This window comes from Electrona antarctica, assembly GCF_951216825.1.
Source record: "Electrona antarctica genome assembly, chromosome: 5".
Classification (NCBI taxonomy): Eukaryota; Metazoa; Chordata; class Actinopteri; order Myctophiformes; family Myctophidae; genus Electrona; species Electrona antarctica.
Window position 1 is genome coordinate 32762801 of NC_136810.1, and position 15595 is coordinate 32778395.

The window sequence follows — 15595 nt, forward strand, 5'->3', positions numbered from 1 at the left end:
AATAGCCAATCTACAAGCTCGCAATGCTGTGCGAAGCAACGTGTTATGCGCTTATCTGCTATTTTCACTAGTTTGGGTCCCTGGCAAACGTCTTCATTTCTCTTTTGGGTCTCGGCCTGAAAAGTTTGGGAACCCCTGAGTTAGATCACACCACTACAGCTACAGAACCATTATGCCTTTTTACATTCAAACACACACATATATGTTGAACAGATTCAACAATAACATTTAACAATCTACCCTTTTAGACACAATATTCAGACAGAATGACTCATTCACATCATAGCGACATCATAATGATATTTAAAATATTGATTTGTTTTTATGGTGTGGCTCTGCAGGAGGCTAGACATCACGTGTGTGTGTGTGTGTGTGTGTGTGTGTGTGTGTGTGTGTGTGTGTGTGTGTGTGTGTGTGTGTGTGTGTGTGTGTGTGTGTGTGTGTGTGTGTGTGTGTGTGTGTGTGTGTGTGTGTGTGTGTGTGTGTGTGTGTGTTTATTTGTATTAAACATTTCAACAAGGCACTTCAATGTGCTTTACATAGAACACAAAGCAAAATAAACACATTACTTATAACAAGACATTTGACTTCAGTAAGAGTTTAAAAATGAAATCACATATAGTCCATGTATAATTCTCACATAACGTTTTTTTTTTACTCCGTCACTTCTGCTGGTACCCTGGTAGTTCCCAGACCAGTGGGACCCTCACGGCAGTCCCCAGACCAGCCTGAACGCCCCGGTACTGCCCCCCGGTACACCGTTCCCCAACCAGCCACAGCATCGTACCTCTGTCCCGGACTCCACTGAGGGATTTGACCTGAACAAACCTGACCCCTACGACCTCTACGAGAAGTCTAGGGCCATCTATGAGAGCCGACGTAAGTGCAGAGCATCTCTCTTAACAACACTACATAATCCTGAGCATCAGTTTAGCACTTCTAATGCCACTGAATATTTCAGAATAAAGGCTCTAGAGTGCCAAGCAGATGAGGGAGATTTTATTCTGAATAGCCAGCCTTCCCTTTCCCCCAAAAACCGGGAAGCGAAATCTTCTATTTTTTACATCGTGCTAGTAAGTCTGATCTCTCTTTAGAAGCGTTAATATTGTAAGTCTTCTTCCCTACACACCCTAGGTGTGTCTTCTTCCCTACACACCCTATAAATAGTAACTGGATCACTCACACAATATTCAAAGTTCAAGGGATAATAATTCACAATTGTTCAGTTCAGTTCCAAATCCAATACAGTTCCCAGTTACTCCAAGCCCTCAATATTTCTCACAAAAACACGGTACTAGTTTGTAAACCTGCACGGTACCCGTTTGTAATCCATCCCCTCAGCTCTGCCTCTGTTTTGTCTGCACGTTAAGTACTCACGGACATAAAAGTTTGTTGTTTAAATCCCCACTGCTGAGGGTTTCCTCCTGCCGATCCCAATGTTCCATAGAGAATAGGCGTCCTCTCAGTTCGATCCTCCAACAGTGCCTTGTCCTCCACTCCAAACCAAATGATCCATGTGACAAACAAAACATAAACTTTACGAGGCTACAAACAAAACAAAGCACATTGTACCGCGGCATCAAACAACAGCCATTCCTTCCGGAGCTCAGATGAGACGCCGACTCACTCCTCCGCCAGGTAGTGTGACGTCAAGCCATTGTTAAAAGTGAACGTACTCGCGTGAATGAACTGAACGCAACCAGTGGGTGTGAGTGACAACACCGCTAATCATCACAAATTGTTAAATTACTGCTCATGATTTTGCTGTGTAATTTACATACAAACAAACTGTCACTGTGAATAGCACGCATTGGGGTGAATTGTTCAAATGAAGTAAAGAGTTGAATTTATTTTCTTGCGTGTGTGTGTGTGTGCATGCGTGCATGTGTCAGGTGCGGAGTACCATGAGGTGGAGGTGCATCTGTTGAGGGAGAAGACGGGGTTTGGCTTCCGCATCCTGGGGGGAGACGAGGCCGTGCAGGCTGTGAGTCCGGACGCCCGTGACAAGGCTCGTATGGGACGGGCTGGACCACACATTTATAACCTGACATCACACACCACTAACCTCATATTACACAACGCACACTGCATTCATAATTACCGCACGCACGCATGCACGCACACACACACACACACACACACACACACACACACACACACACACACACACACACACACACACACACACACACACACACACACACACTGATCAAATAAAACAGTCCTTACTCAAACATCTGCAGCACCCTCACATTCTCACCTTGCCTAAGTTGTCACAGGTTTTGACCACATGAACCCCAAGTGTCCCTATTCTGGTGCGAATAGTTGGCAAAAATAGCTGATCTACAAGCTCACAACGCGTCACAACACATATAATAGTGAGCTACAAGCTCACTATTCTAGTTTGGTGAAGATCTAGTGTTGAGCAGGAAAAAGGGAGTGGGCCGAGTCTAGTGTTAGACCCCTGGGGGACTCTGGTCAACGAGGTATATAGTCTAGTGTTAGACCCCTGGGGGACTCTGGTCAACGAGGTATATAGTCTAGTGTTGGACCCCTGGGGGACTCTGGTCAACGAGGTATATAGTCTAGTGTTAGACCCCTGGGGGACTCTGGTCAACGAGGTATATAGGGTTTAAGTGGTGGTCAACGAGGTATATAGGGTTTAAGTGGTGGTCAACGAGGTATATAGGGTTTAAGTGGTGGTCAACGAGGTATATAGGGTTTAAGTGGTTAAACGTATTCAAATGGTCAACGAATCTGGCTGCAGAGTTAATGACCACATCGCTGGCAGCAGAGCATTTAGGAAGGTCAGACGAGCTGCAAAGTTAGCATGATTAACACTGCAAATGTCACGACTGAAAGGTTATGCAAGAGGTAGGAGATGATAATTATTATCATCACTATAACACAAGCCAATGGTTCTTGTATGCTGCTAATATTGATCATCGTCTTCTAACAGATTGTGATTGGCGCCATCATTGAGAACACCCCTGCTGAGCGTGACGGCAGACTCAGACCCGGAGATGAGCTCATCTCGGTGGATAAGATGGTGGTTGCTGGGAAACCGCACAGATACGTGATCGACCTGATGCATGCGGCCGCTCGCAACGGGCAAGTCAGTCTGACAGTGAGGAGGAGAGTGCAAATGCCTGGTGAGAGCACTGTTTTGTTTACCAAGAGTGTAAAAAACAAGTAGCACGTCTCACTCCCGTCACACCACGAGTGTTAAGTGGGGTCTGCGACGCATAGCCAGGGCGTCCGCAAACTAATTCACAGATTATTTATTTTATTTTTTAATGCTGTATCATTACAATTATGTATAATTATCTAATTGAAAAGAGTGCTGTCAGGTTTTGCCCACAATCAATTAGAATAGAATCACTATTGGCACATGATAAAATGATAATATTGTAGTAGTGTTTTCTGTTTATGACTATGAAATGATTTTGATTGAAATGTTATAATACAAATAGTTCTAATGGCACCTAAATGTACACATGTGGTTGTAAGTATATTCTTATCTTATCTAAAAATGCCCCCCCCCCCAGGCCCCTGTTGTACATCTGTCATATATTTAGTATTGCAGTAGGAGCACCATTTCAGATTGTCTTCTCAAATAATGTTGTATTGAAAAGCATAAGTAACTCACATTTTAAATGACCGGTTACCTTGAAAATGCTTGAAAAGCTGGTAATTGAATGCTGAATGTTCTTTTTTTTGCCCCCGCAGTGGCAGTCATGCACAGTTACACTTCGCCAACCATTAGAATAAACTTTTAATTAGATAGGCTTTGTGACTTTGAGTAATGTGTACACTTTTTTACAGTAGGAGAGCACTTAACCTACAATATGTGGACTTTCCCCCTCCTCCAGGTGAGCCATGTCCAGTAAATGGCCGAAGCCCAGGCTCAGTGTCCACCCAGCACAGCTCTCCTCGCAGTGACGCAGCCTCTGCCTCCGGTCCTGCCGCAGCGTCCGCCACTGCCCCAGGCGCTGCTTTGGCTCCAGAGGGCTCGGCCCTGCAGACCAGTGACGTGGTCATTAACCGCAAGGAGAATGAGGGCTTCGGCTTTGTAATCATCAGCTCCCTCAACAGACCAGAGAACGCCACCATAATCAGTAAGTCACAGAACTCACGGACAGAAAATGCCAAGAGAGGATTGTTGTAGAATAACACAAAACAAAACTTTAATGCTATGTTCACAATTGCGGCGACAATACCTGCAAAACAACCAATGTTGTCAGCTACATTGCTGCCAAGTCACTGAAGTGTTCCTCGGCCCACTGTGTAACTAAAAAGGATAGGGTTAAATACCACAGTGAACTAGTTAACGGCAACAATTGGAGTGCTGAAAAAAGTTGAAGACAGCTCAAGTGACAAGTGTTGGCCATCGGTTTGTAGCATTTTGGACTATGAATTTGTATAAATAATAGACGTGACCTTGAGGTGTAATCATGCAGTATAATCATAGCATTCAAATAGTCTTTCCCAAGTTTAAATAATCTTGGCACCCTCTGGAGATTTCCTCATACGCCTGCATACACCTGGTGGTATGCATTGCATATCCCAAAACTCTGTCTAGAAGAGCTATTTTATATAATTTATTAGTGCACTGCAGGATGAAGTGGCTCATACTAAACTGTTTCTTCTCTGGACATTATATCTAGAAGAAGTTATGAATTTTGGCAGTCTTTTCTGTCAATTGTAATGTGTGTAGTTTGCTCTCTTTGCTTCCAGGTATTTAAAAAAAATCATGAGTCAAACACTAAAAGTCCATAGACTTGGCTGCCTCATGACCTCATGTCTGAAAGCCAGACGTTGGAGGGGCTAGCGCTCCTCAAAAGGCGACATGCAAGTTGGGAACGATGCAGGGTGGGCAATACATAGCCACCCGTTTGTGCAATACTCCTTTACCTGAAGTCGTACATGTTGTCATACGGCGCCACTTATATTGGCGAAGTGGTACAAATGTGATTGGGTTAGCCAATCAGGGAAGCCGGTGGCCACATAACAAACACATTGTCTCAGCGGCCCAAACGTGACGCGAAGCTCGGCCAATCAGTTAAGCCATCGGGTCGGGTTGGCCGATCAGGGAATCCGGTGCCCACATCACTCCCAAACTTTGGCCGATCAGGGAAGCGAGTTCCCACACACCCCTCCCAAACACATTTTCGGTGCATGCCCCGCAGACACTCGGACAGACAGACAGATACAGATATTTGTGTTTTTTTGATTCTCTGTGTGCAGTGGCACTTGGCCCCTTACACCCCCAGGCCACATGAGGCCGTCCAGTCAGGCCGCACACGAGTTATGCCCGGGACAAACCGACAGAGATTCTGTGAATGAATAGATAAATGTAGAGGACAATGCAGCAATAATAATGAGAGGAACAAAAGTCATTCCATTCAGTCAGTTTAAATCCTTTTATACTATAAAGGTTGGACACCTTGATCCAAAATGAATACCGACACTCTCCTCACTATTGTCCATTCCAGCTGTGCCCCATAAGATAGGACGTATAATCGAGGGCAGCCCTGCAGACCGCTGTGGGAAGCTGAAGGTAGGAGACAGGATTCTGGCAGTAAACGGACAGTCCATCATCAGCATGCCTCATGCAGACATCGTGAAACTCATCAAAGACGCTGGGCTCACTGTTACACTGCACATCATACCAGAAGAGGGTAAGTACATGTATGCATGTGAAAGGATGGTGGTTCATTTTACAAAGTAATGCATGTCAGAGTAATCTTTTAATGTTAATGTTTCAGGGTGCATTGCAAGCTGTGTGTTCTGCAGTTCATTTATCTTCCTGGCTTAAAAACATGTTCAGCTTGCAGTTCATTCCAACTGTTGCTATGAAACGTCGATGTTGTTTTGTGAAACCTATGTTGCCATGGCAACTCTCCATTGCAGATGCTCAATCTGGGCCTAGCTCAGAGAAGCAAAGTCCAATGACACAGAAACACAGTCCCCACACCCAACCCAGCCCTGTAGCGCAGCCTAACCAAGGAGGCACCCAGCCCAGCCAAACAGTTGCCCAGCCTGGCCCGACCAGCACCCAGCCAGGACAAGCACCTGCCCAGCCCTGTCAGACACCTGCCCAGCCGAGCCAAACAGCAGCAGTTACCCAGCCTGCCCCAGCAGCCACCCAACCTGCTTCAGCTGGAACCCAGCAGAGTCCAGTCTCCCAGCACCCTGGCCCTCCACCCCAGCTCTACCTCCATGACGGCAGGTAAGGACAACATCCCAGTACTCTGATGATGAAGGGGAATGAATGTTGCATGTATTCCTGTGAAGTCTATGAGTCTGAGAAACCGTTGAAATAATGTATTTATCAAGTTAACTTGGGGAGAACATTCTCTCAGGTTCATGAGATCAGAGAACCACGTTTTTGAGGCAGACTTGCACTTGATGTCACATGATCAGGCTCACTGCGGCTCACTGATTTAGTCAGCCGTGCATGTTTCAGTCAATCCAGCGGGACCTCACATCTCTGAAAATGTCAAAGCAAATATTCAAGAAGACTCTATTTAAGTTTTTTTTTTATTGCTGTAGGCGGATCTGTGAAATGTCTGGCTATGCAAGACTACCTCTTGATCGAAAGTGAGTTGAATTGGGACAGGCAGTAACTGATGATATTTCACAAGTTCACGAGCATACAAGTACAGACTACAGTTATTGAGAAATGGACACTTTTTCTCTTGGTGAGGATGGTGACTGCAGGAGGTCACCACCAGCATGGAATCATCCTTTATTCTAACAGGTTCAGGCAAAGGTTTTGTCCCATTATGCCTCTCAGGCCCAGGCTTACTCTCAACTTTGTTGTGTAATACCACTTAATTCTAAAAGAGTCTGTAAACAATTGATCCCTGTCAGGTATCTATATCTCTATAATATAAGGGCACCAACCCCAGGGTTCTGTTCCCTGCACCCTAAGAGAATGCTACTGAATTATACCTTTAAGGATGCAATGGCTTTTAGCAGCCGCCTGCTGCACCCCTTTTTGAGTGGTGTAGGAGTGGTTTACACCACTCAAAAAGGGGTGCAGCAGGCGGCTGCTAAAAGCCATTGCATCAACTGGCTAAACCACTCCTACAACTGGCTTTTTTGTGCAGAAAAAATGAGCATGGTTGCTATGTTCACCCTGTTGTAATGACGTAATGAAATCACACCTGGGTGAACAGGGTGAACATAGCAACCATGCTCATATTTTCTGCACAAACAAAGCCAGGTAATGAAATCACACCCGGGTGTGATTTCATTACGTCAGACATGATTTCATTACGTCAGACAGACCTTACACCACTCAGTTCACACGGGTGTGATTTTTTTATATATATCTTATTTTAAATTTTTCACAAAATACACAGACCACCCGTCCACAGCCCTCTCCCCTCCACACATACAAACCCACATACATAGAAGACAGCACAGTTAAAGCATAATAACAATAATAATAATATTATACAAAATAAATAATACAATAAAATACAAAAAACGTGGAAAAAACTAAACACAAAACAAAACAAAACAAGAAGAGACAAATCTACTATAGAGAAAAAGTTGTTTCCGGAAGCAATCGATCCAGACTGAGATAGCTGAAAAATAACGAACTTATAACATTTCTGATACAGGTAAGGGCAAATTTTCCATATAATTCAAATAAGGTTGCCAAATCTTCAAAAACAAATTCAAACCCTTTCGTGCAACCTCTATAAATGTGATTTTGTCTTCTAGATTTGCACTGATTGCAGTGATGTTTCCTAAGAGGCAAAGTTCAGGGTACAACGAGAAGGGAGCATCTATAATTTTAGCCAGTGTATCACAAATATCACATTCCCATGTACAGTGCAAACATGATCCTTCTTCCTTACCACACCTAAAACATAAATCTGAGATCTCAGGTTTGTACCCATGCAACTTTTGAGGTGTATAATAAAGTTGGTGGAGAAAATTATAATGAGTCAGAGTCAGTCTATACCTAGAATTGACAGTAGCAGAGAGGCTGTCATGACACAAATCAGACCATAAATTCTCATCAATAATAATATTTAAAGCCTGCTGCACCCTTGACATGGGTCCTGATTAGGGTGACCAGACATCCCGGTTTGTCCAAGTCTGGGATTATCTTAATTTCAAACTCTGACACATTTCTGTACTACTAATATACTAATATGTCCCGGTTTTCATTTCAACAGTCCCGGTTTTCACCAGATAAAATTCTGTGGTTGCATAGACATTTATCATGTTCTTTATTGCGTGTCTGAATTTAACGCTGAGGCTGATGTTTGTCAATCAACACCTATGCTGCGTATACATACATACACGTACACACATGCGCGATGAACAGGCACATTGATTTAAGGGTCCTGATTTTGCAGAGAAGAATTGTGAATCTCTGAAATTGGCTGATCGCAGACATTGAAATTTTGAATGTTACCACCAGGCGTGAATTTTAGGGTCAAGGCCAACCTTTGGTGTGCACAAAGGCCAAATACCAGGCCATGAAATAAAACAATGATTTTAATCATCGTTTTCGTTATGTTCATATTTTTTGCACTCTCATCAGGATCCTAGCAGCACTGTTCTGAATATACTGGAGCCTCTGTTTCTGAAGTGAAAGAATGAGATTTTGCACAGGTGTTTAATGTGGTAATAACATGTAATGTAACAGAAATGTTACATTACATAGTACAAGTACAGTATAAATATATCAGTAATATGTAACCTGTGTATTTGACAAAATAATCTATTGGCAAATTATCAATAATATCATATTGGTCTCAAACTCTCAATATTTTTGTCATTCAGCACTACACATGAATCACAGCATTCACAGATTCAAGGTTTTATTTTATTTTTATTGTCATTGAAGATGAATTGTGTTTGGACTTTCAGTAATGACTAATGACTTTAGTTCATTTACATGAATTAAAGTATTTGTTACTATTAGTATTTTAATTCATTTCGATAGCCTACACATTAATATTATCCAGCATTTTGTCATAATCTATTTCACGCACGCACGCACACAGACACACACGTCCTTGGGTTGTGGAGTTTAATAGTTGTTCTGTTACCTTCACTTGTGAAATGCTCCATTATTATTACCGAAAAAAACGTTGGAAGTCAATTGGACGTGTTGGACCCTTGCAGGACATTTTTGTCGGCATGTAGACAGCCAGTTTTTTTTGGTCGATAAAGATTGCATAATAGTTAGTTGGCAAAGCAGAATTCTGTACATGCATACAGTGCTCGCCCTGAACTTGTGACACCCACATACAATACTGGGAGGCTTCAGTCTGTTACAATAGTTTCATTTTAACTGGTTAGGTGACGCTAAATAAACAGCGTCTCTCCCCCTACCCTATCAGAGAGAGAGATTGATTGATTGAAGGATATTAACAGATTGGAGAATTACAGTACATTTCAAGCACAACTCAATACAAAACTGTTAACTGTGGACGACACAAAAGCATTACACTTGTTTACAATAGGGTTCACCATGTTCAATTCATCATAACATTTAGAGACGTACAAATAATAAACACTTCTATATAGCCATAAACAGGAAATCATCATAGAGGAGGTAAAAAGGGGAAAAAAACATATACAGTGAGGGGAAAAGGGGTGGGTGGGGGATTCAGATTTCGAATTGCAGCCGTCCATAGGTGCCCTTTTGAGAGCGGTTTTGAAGGAGTCATGAGATTCGCATGTCTTAGTGACTGTTGGTAGGGCGTTCCACATTTTGGTGGCATAGGAGCGAAATTAATTTAGTCCCTTGTTTGTGCCGAATCTGTGTTGCACATGGTTTGTTGAACCCCCTCTGGTGTTGTTGGTGTGGACTTTGTTGACATTAAGGAAGTATTTAGACAGGTACATGGGTATCTTGGTGGTGTATCGAATCTTGTGGACCAGAACCATTGCAAAATGCTGTACTCTGTCATCAACCCTAAGCCATTCCAGGTGGGTTTGGGGAGTGAGGCCATGTACTGTAGTAACCTGACCAGTTTGTTTTGGGAAGTATGGAGCCTTGTTTTAAGGGCCTTTGAGGTGCTGTGGTACCAAGAGGTGCATGCAAGAGGTGCATAGGGCTCCTGTTAGGGTCTTCAAGGTGTTTTTGTTGACCATAGAAGAGATCCTATATAGGAATCTTTGGTTGACTTTTTTGATTATGTTGGTGGCCATTTTATCACCGGAAAGATTTGCCTCCAGGATGGAACCTAGGTGTGATAATATTGTCACCCACTCTAACCAAGTGCAGTATTTGCCAGCATCCACGTCCTCGTGTTTGATGTGGTCACTCAAATAGAGGAGGCATGTGTCAGTGGAGTGGAATGTTCTGAAGCCAGATTGGAATTCGTACATTCGTTTTTTAGTGGCAAGAGATACTTTTCAACCTGTTCATAGATTATTTCTTCCATCACTTTCGAGATGGAGCTAAGAATAGAAATAGGGTGGTAGTTGCCGGGGTCTAATTTGCTCCCTTTCTTGTGCTTGAAATCATGGGGTACCTGTCCCTGTTTGATGGAGAGGTTTATTATGTGGGTGATGATTGGAGCTATAGAGATGGCTGAGTCTCTGAGAAATAGAGAGAGGGAGAGAGAGAGAGAGAGAGAGGGAGGGAGAGAGAGAGGGAGAGGGGGAGGGAGGGAGGGAGAGAGAGAGAGAGAGAGGGAGGGAGCTGCCACGGCATTTCAAGCTGCACACGATTCATATCAGCCTCGAAATCAAACCTGCCACTGGTTATTTGCACAACGACGTTTCACTTGATGTTGTCCGATACAAATTTAGAATCTCATTCAACCACAGACAGCGCTGAGTAGAAAACATTGAAATCAGGTGGGGCAGTGCAGGCAGAGCCATCTATTTTTTTGAGGGGCACAAATTTACAAACCGTGGCCGCCAGGAGGAAACGGTTCACCATTGTTGTGGTTGTGCTCGTTGGTTTGACGTGAGTATGTCCCTGTGAGAGCTCTCTTTGCTGTCAAAGACTCCCAACACATCTACCATCAATCTCCCTCAAGAAAAACAATAGCAAGAGCAATGGACTGCCTGCTAGCCTTAAGAGAAGCATCTGCTGTCTGCTGTACCCCAAGGGTGATGGTTTATTTCCGATCTTGTACTACCAATCTACCCTGTTTGACCCGCAGGTCTGAGGTGAAAGCTAGACAGGATGTGAAACCTGACATCCGCCAGCCTCCATTCACTGACTACCGGCAACCTCCAGTTGACTATCGTCATCCGCCCGTGGCTGATTACCGGCAGCCACCGACGTTGGACTACCGACACCCGCCTGGACTGCTGGACTTCAGACAACACCCTGCGGCTGCACAGTTCCCTCTGGGACTCCCACCGGACTTCAGACCACAGGTACAGCTGCGCTGCACGTTGCAAGTTCACATCATGTGTTCAGCGTTAACCACTTGAACATTAGCATCGCTAGGGTTCAAGTGGTGGGATGCGGGGGCACAATCAATCAAGTACCAAAACTATAACTATTATAAATCTATTATATATCTGTATTTTTATTTTATGCAATCGGAAAGGTTTGATATCAACATCAATACCAATATAAATCCTCACACTTTCCCATGAGTGAAGGTTGGAGGTCTGTATGGTGCCCAGGACAAAGACATTTGCATATTTACATATATATAATATGTATCTTTGGGACTCTCTGGTATCATAGAAAGTCATGTTATTTTATTCATAAAACAATATTAAAAGAGTATTAACTATGATTCTTATCTTGTATATTGTTATTGAAGTTGGTAGCACAGTCTTCCAGAACAACATTGTGTTGTTACATGTATGGTGACAAATAAACCTTGATTCTTGAGTAGTCGCAGTAGTAGTACTAATCACTTACATGATTGTAATCCTTAAAAATGACTTAATAATAATAATAATAATTATAATGGATTTTATTTATAACGCACTTTTCAGAAAGTGCTACAATGTGCAAAAGATAAAAACATAAGAAGCATCACATCATTAAAAACATCTAAGAAACGGGAACACTACATTTAAAACAAAATGGCAGGCTATAAAAATGCTTTGTTAATAACGAAAGTCTTAAGTCCTCTCTTAAATGAGTCAACCGACTGTGGTGCTCTCAGGTGAGTGGGGAGGGCGTTCCACAGTTCGGGGGTGGCTGAAGAGAAGGTCCGGTCACCCATGGTGCGCAGGTTTGTCTTGATTGGTTTGAGGCGGTTTGTGTTTGAGGAGCGGAGGGAGCTAGTTGAGGGTTGAAGGGTGACTACCGGTAGTTCCTTGAGGTAGGGGGGAGCGCTGCCGTGGATGCACTGATGGGTTAGTAGGGAGATCTTGTATTCAGTGCGGAATGAGACAGGGAGCCAGTGGAGTGAGCGGAGGATGGGTGTGTATTTACGCACTCTCATCAGGAGCAGCGCTGTTCTGGATGTATTGGAGCCTTTGAAGGCTCTTGCTAGGGATCCTGAGGAGAAGTGCGTTAAGGATTTTCTTTGTTTATTTTTTTCAGTATCCTTTGTGACTGGGGCTGACAGAATTAATTTTGCTAATAACAGTCAAGCTCTAATTTAGTAATGAAACGTATGCTACTGCTGCACTACAGTTATGTTGTATTTCATTTTGTCAGTTTGGGTTAGCTTCATATACAGTATATATACTGTACTTGCTCAGTGTGCGCATGTTATACAGTACATACTGTCTCCGTCTTTTTCTTGCAGGACTTTGACTATTTCACAGTGGAGCTGGAAAAGAGTGTGAAGGGTTTTGGGTTCAGCATCCGAGGGGGAAGAGAGTACAAGATGGACCTATTTGTGCTGCGGCTGGCTGAAGACGGCCCCGCCATACGGAATGGCAGGATGAGGGTGAGGCCACACTGATATTTCCCATGCTCACTCTGCCCGGCTACCTTTGTTCTGCACTCTTGACTTCTTATACAGCATACAGTATCTCTGCTGTCGGGCAGAAACCAACTCAGGAAATGAAGAAAACCGTATATTTTTAAAACAAAACAATACTGCCTCATCAAAGTTGGTATTGTGACCTTACACATTGTCAGATACTTGCATGTGTCATTATATCACTTTACCCCAATACTCTCTGAAAACGACTATTCTTTTACATAATCTTTTGTACATGCACTGTCTTCCTGTGTGTCACAGGTTGGGGACCAGATCATAGAGATTAACGGGGACAGCACTCGGGACATGACTCATGCCCGGGCCATTGAACTCATCAAGGCGGGGGGTAGACGGGTCAGGCTGCTGCTGAAGAGAGGCACGGGGCAGGTGCCAGAATATGGTGTGTGTTCCTGACACACGCTTAAAGCTTAAAGGAGAATTCCATGCTAGAAGGCTTTCTTACCTTTCTTTGTAGTTGTTACGTCCCCACCAAAGAGGTCCAGGTGTTTTTTGTGCAAAAACTCCCTATTGGCTATTTCCCCTACCATAAGCCCTCAATGAATTGCATTGAATTGAATGGGAATTGAATGGGGCTATGGGGTGTTGTGCTAATTTGCTTATTTCCATCGAAATAAGTAGTAAAGTGTACCGCTTGGGATACTATTTACATTATGAAGAGAGGATATATACAAAAAAATAATATTTTTGAGCGATGGAAATAAGCGAATTAGCACAACACCCCATAGCCCCATTCAATTCACATTCAATGCAATTCATTTAGGGCTTATGGTAGGGGAAATAGCCAATAAGGAGCTTTTGCACAAAATAACACCTGGACCTCTTTGGTGGGGACGTAACAACTACAAATAAAGGTAAGAAAGCCTTCTAGCATGGAATTCTCCTTTAATGTACAGTATACTCTAATGCACGACGGTGTTGCTCGTCGGAAACCTGTTATTTTCGATGAGCGACACCATCATGCAGCCATGTATAAACTCCTCCTCTACACTATTCTGCAATTTCTCCCTCTCTGTCTTGTCTTCTCTTTTTCTGTCCTATGCATACTAAGAATTAAACTTTACGCCATGATGTCTTCTAAACCATAGTTGCTTAGTAAATTGACACTGCTACTGTACGTATGTTCAATCAAAGGATATACAATATACTAACAAGCACAATAACACTAACCTCAATGTGTTTCAGCGCTGCTCTCTTTGCTCTACAGTTTTACATCCTCTGTCATGCTGTCTGAAATTTGCCTCGTCTAAAAGATGTTCAAAGCTTTTGTTTAACAATCTGTTGCGCTAAAAGCCCTTTCAGCCTAATGGTGCATTTATACTTTGTTGTACAACGATATCACTCAATGAAAATGACAGATTTTCAACTGAAAATCAGTTGAAAATCTGCCGTTTTCAGCCTTGTCGCACAACAAATTATAAATTAGCCTAATTTGTGTTAACCCCACAGCTTTTAAGTCTAATGATTAGTATAGGCTTCTACTTGCCTTCCCTTAGGAATGGTACCTTCCAACCTCTCCATGTGCATGAAAGGTGACTCACTAGCCTCCCCATATTTCTTCCTAATGGGCCACTCTAAAGACACGGTTTGTGAAAACTGCACGTCTCTTTCCATAAGGATTGTTTTGTTTGTGTGTTTTTTACTGTGTGGATAAGTGAGCGTGTGCATGTTGGCATGATTTTATATTTGAAGACAGGCTGTGTGTGTGTGTGTGTGTGTGTGTGTGTGTGTGTGTGTGTGTGTGTGTGTGTGTGTGTGTGTGTGTGTGTGTGTGTGTGTGTGTGTGTGTGTGTGTGTGTGTGTGTGTGTGTGTGTGTGTGTGTGTGTGTGTGTGTGTGTGTGTGTGTGTGTGCACGCACGTGCAATTTTATATTTGAAGACAGGCGGGGTGTGTGTGTGTGTGTGCGCGCGTGCGCGCGCGTGCGCGCGCGTGCAATTTTATATTTGAAGACAGGCGGGGTGTGTGTGTGTGTGCGTGCGGGCGCGAGCAAGATTTCATGTTTCTGTGCTAGCAAAAACATTGAGGTTTGAGCTGAACCTCTAGGACAGGTGAACTTCAAACATGAAGTTGGCTTGAAGTAGTCTCTTTATAGTAGTATCATCTCAGTGCTGCCTAGCTAGGGTCAGACTCGCTACAAAACAGTCTCTCCTGAGAGAAAACGTGTATCGTCTTCATGCCCTCTGTGACCCTCTGCCTGCCTGGATAATGACAATGTAGTGGTGCCTGTTGCTGGGTGATAACATGACTACATTCTTGTTCTAGCATATCAACATAGAGAACTACATATAAAAGGGTGTGTGCTGCTCACATTTTGTTGCATGTATATTTCTGTGACAAAGTGCTCGTATGTGGTGCCTTACTGACTGTTTGAGTGTGTGCATGCATCTCTCTTTTCTCAATCTACTCTCTTCACATATAATAGATTATAGGGCTATATCTTGCGCCACCCCTTACCCCTTATCCCTAAAGTTATTTGCCATTTTTTAAACGCCTTCTACCAACCTAAGTTTTCTGAAAATTTAAAATGTTTATTCAAAAGTTTCAAACATGTTATGTTGCTATATTTTCCGGTACTGTACATACTGTAGCAACAAGAACCCAGAAAGGGGTTCCCGTCCTGAAGGGGTAAAACACCAAAAGGGGTTCCCACCCAGAATGGGTTAAAATAGTTCAAATAGCCGAT

The 15595-nt window shown here is 43.2% G+C and overlaps 1 protein-coding gene across 5 annotated transcripts in view; it reads left to right on the forward strand.

Moving 5' to 3' along the window:
* The window catches only part of magi2b (membrane associated guanylate kinase, WW and PDZ domain containing 2b), a 119491-nt gene that overhangs the window by 100173 nt on the left and 3723 nt on the right, over positions 1-15595 (forward strand). For 4 of the 5 annotated variants that reach the window (XM_079501004.1, XM_079501005.1, XM_079501008.1 and 1 more), the window contains 9 exons: positions 687-879; positions 1893-2008; positions 2960-3152; positions 3873-4118; positions 5496-5681; positions 5914-6232; positions 11154-11373; positions 12714-12857; positions 13155-13293. In XM_079501004.1, the coding sequence (XP_079357130.1) occupies positions 687-879; positions 1893-2008; positions 2960-3152; positions 3873-4118; positions 5496-5681; positions 5914-6232; positions 11154-11373; positions 12714-12857; positions 13155-13293 (1756 nt within the window). The remainder of the gene's footprint in view (positions 1-686; positions 880-1892; positions 2009-2959; positions 3153-3872; positions 4119-5495; positions 5682-5913; positions 6233-11153; positions 11374-12713; positions 12858-13154; positions 13294-15595) is intronic. The other variant, XM_079501006.1, reaches the window with a different exon arrangement.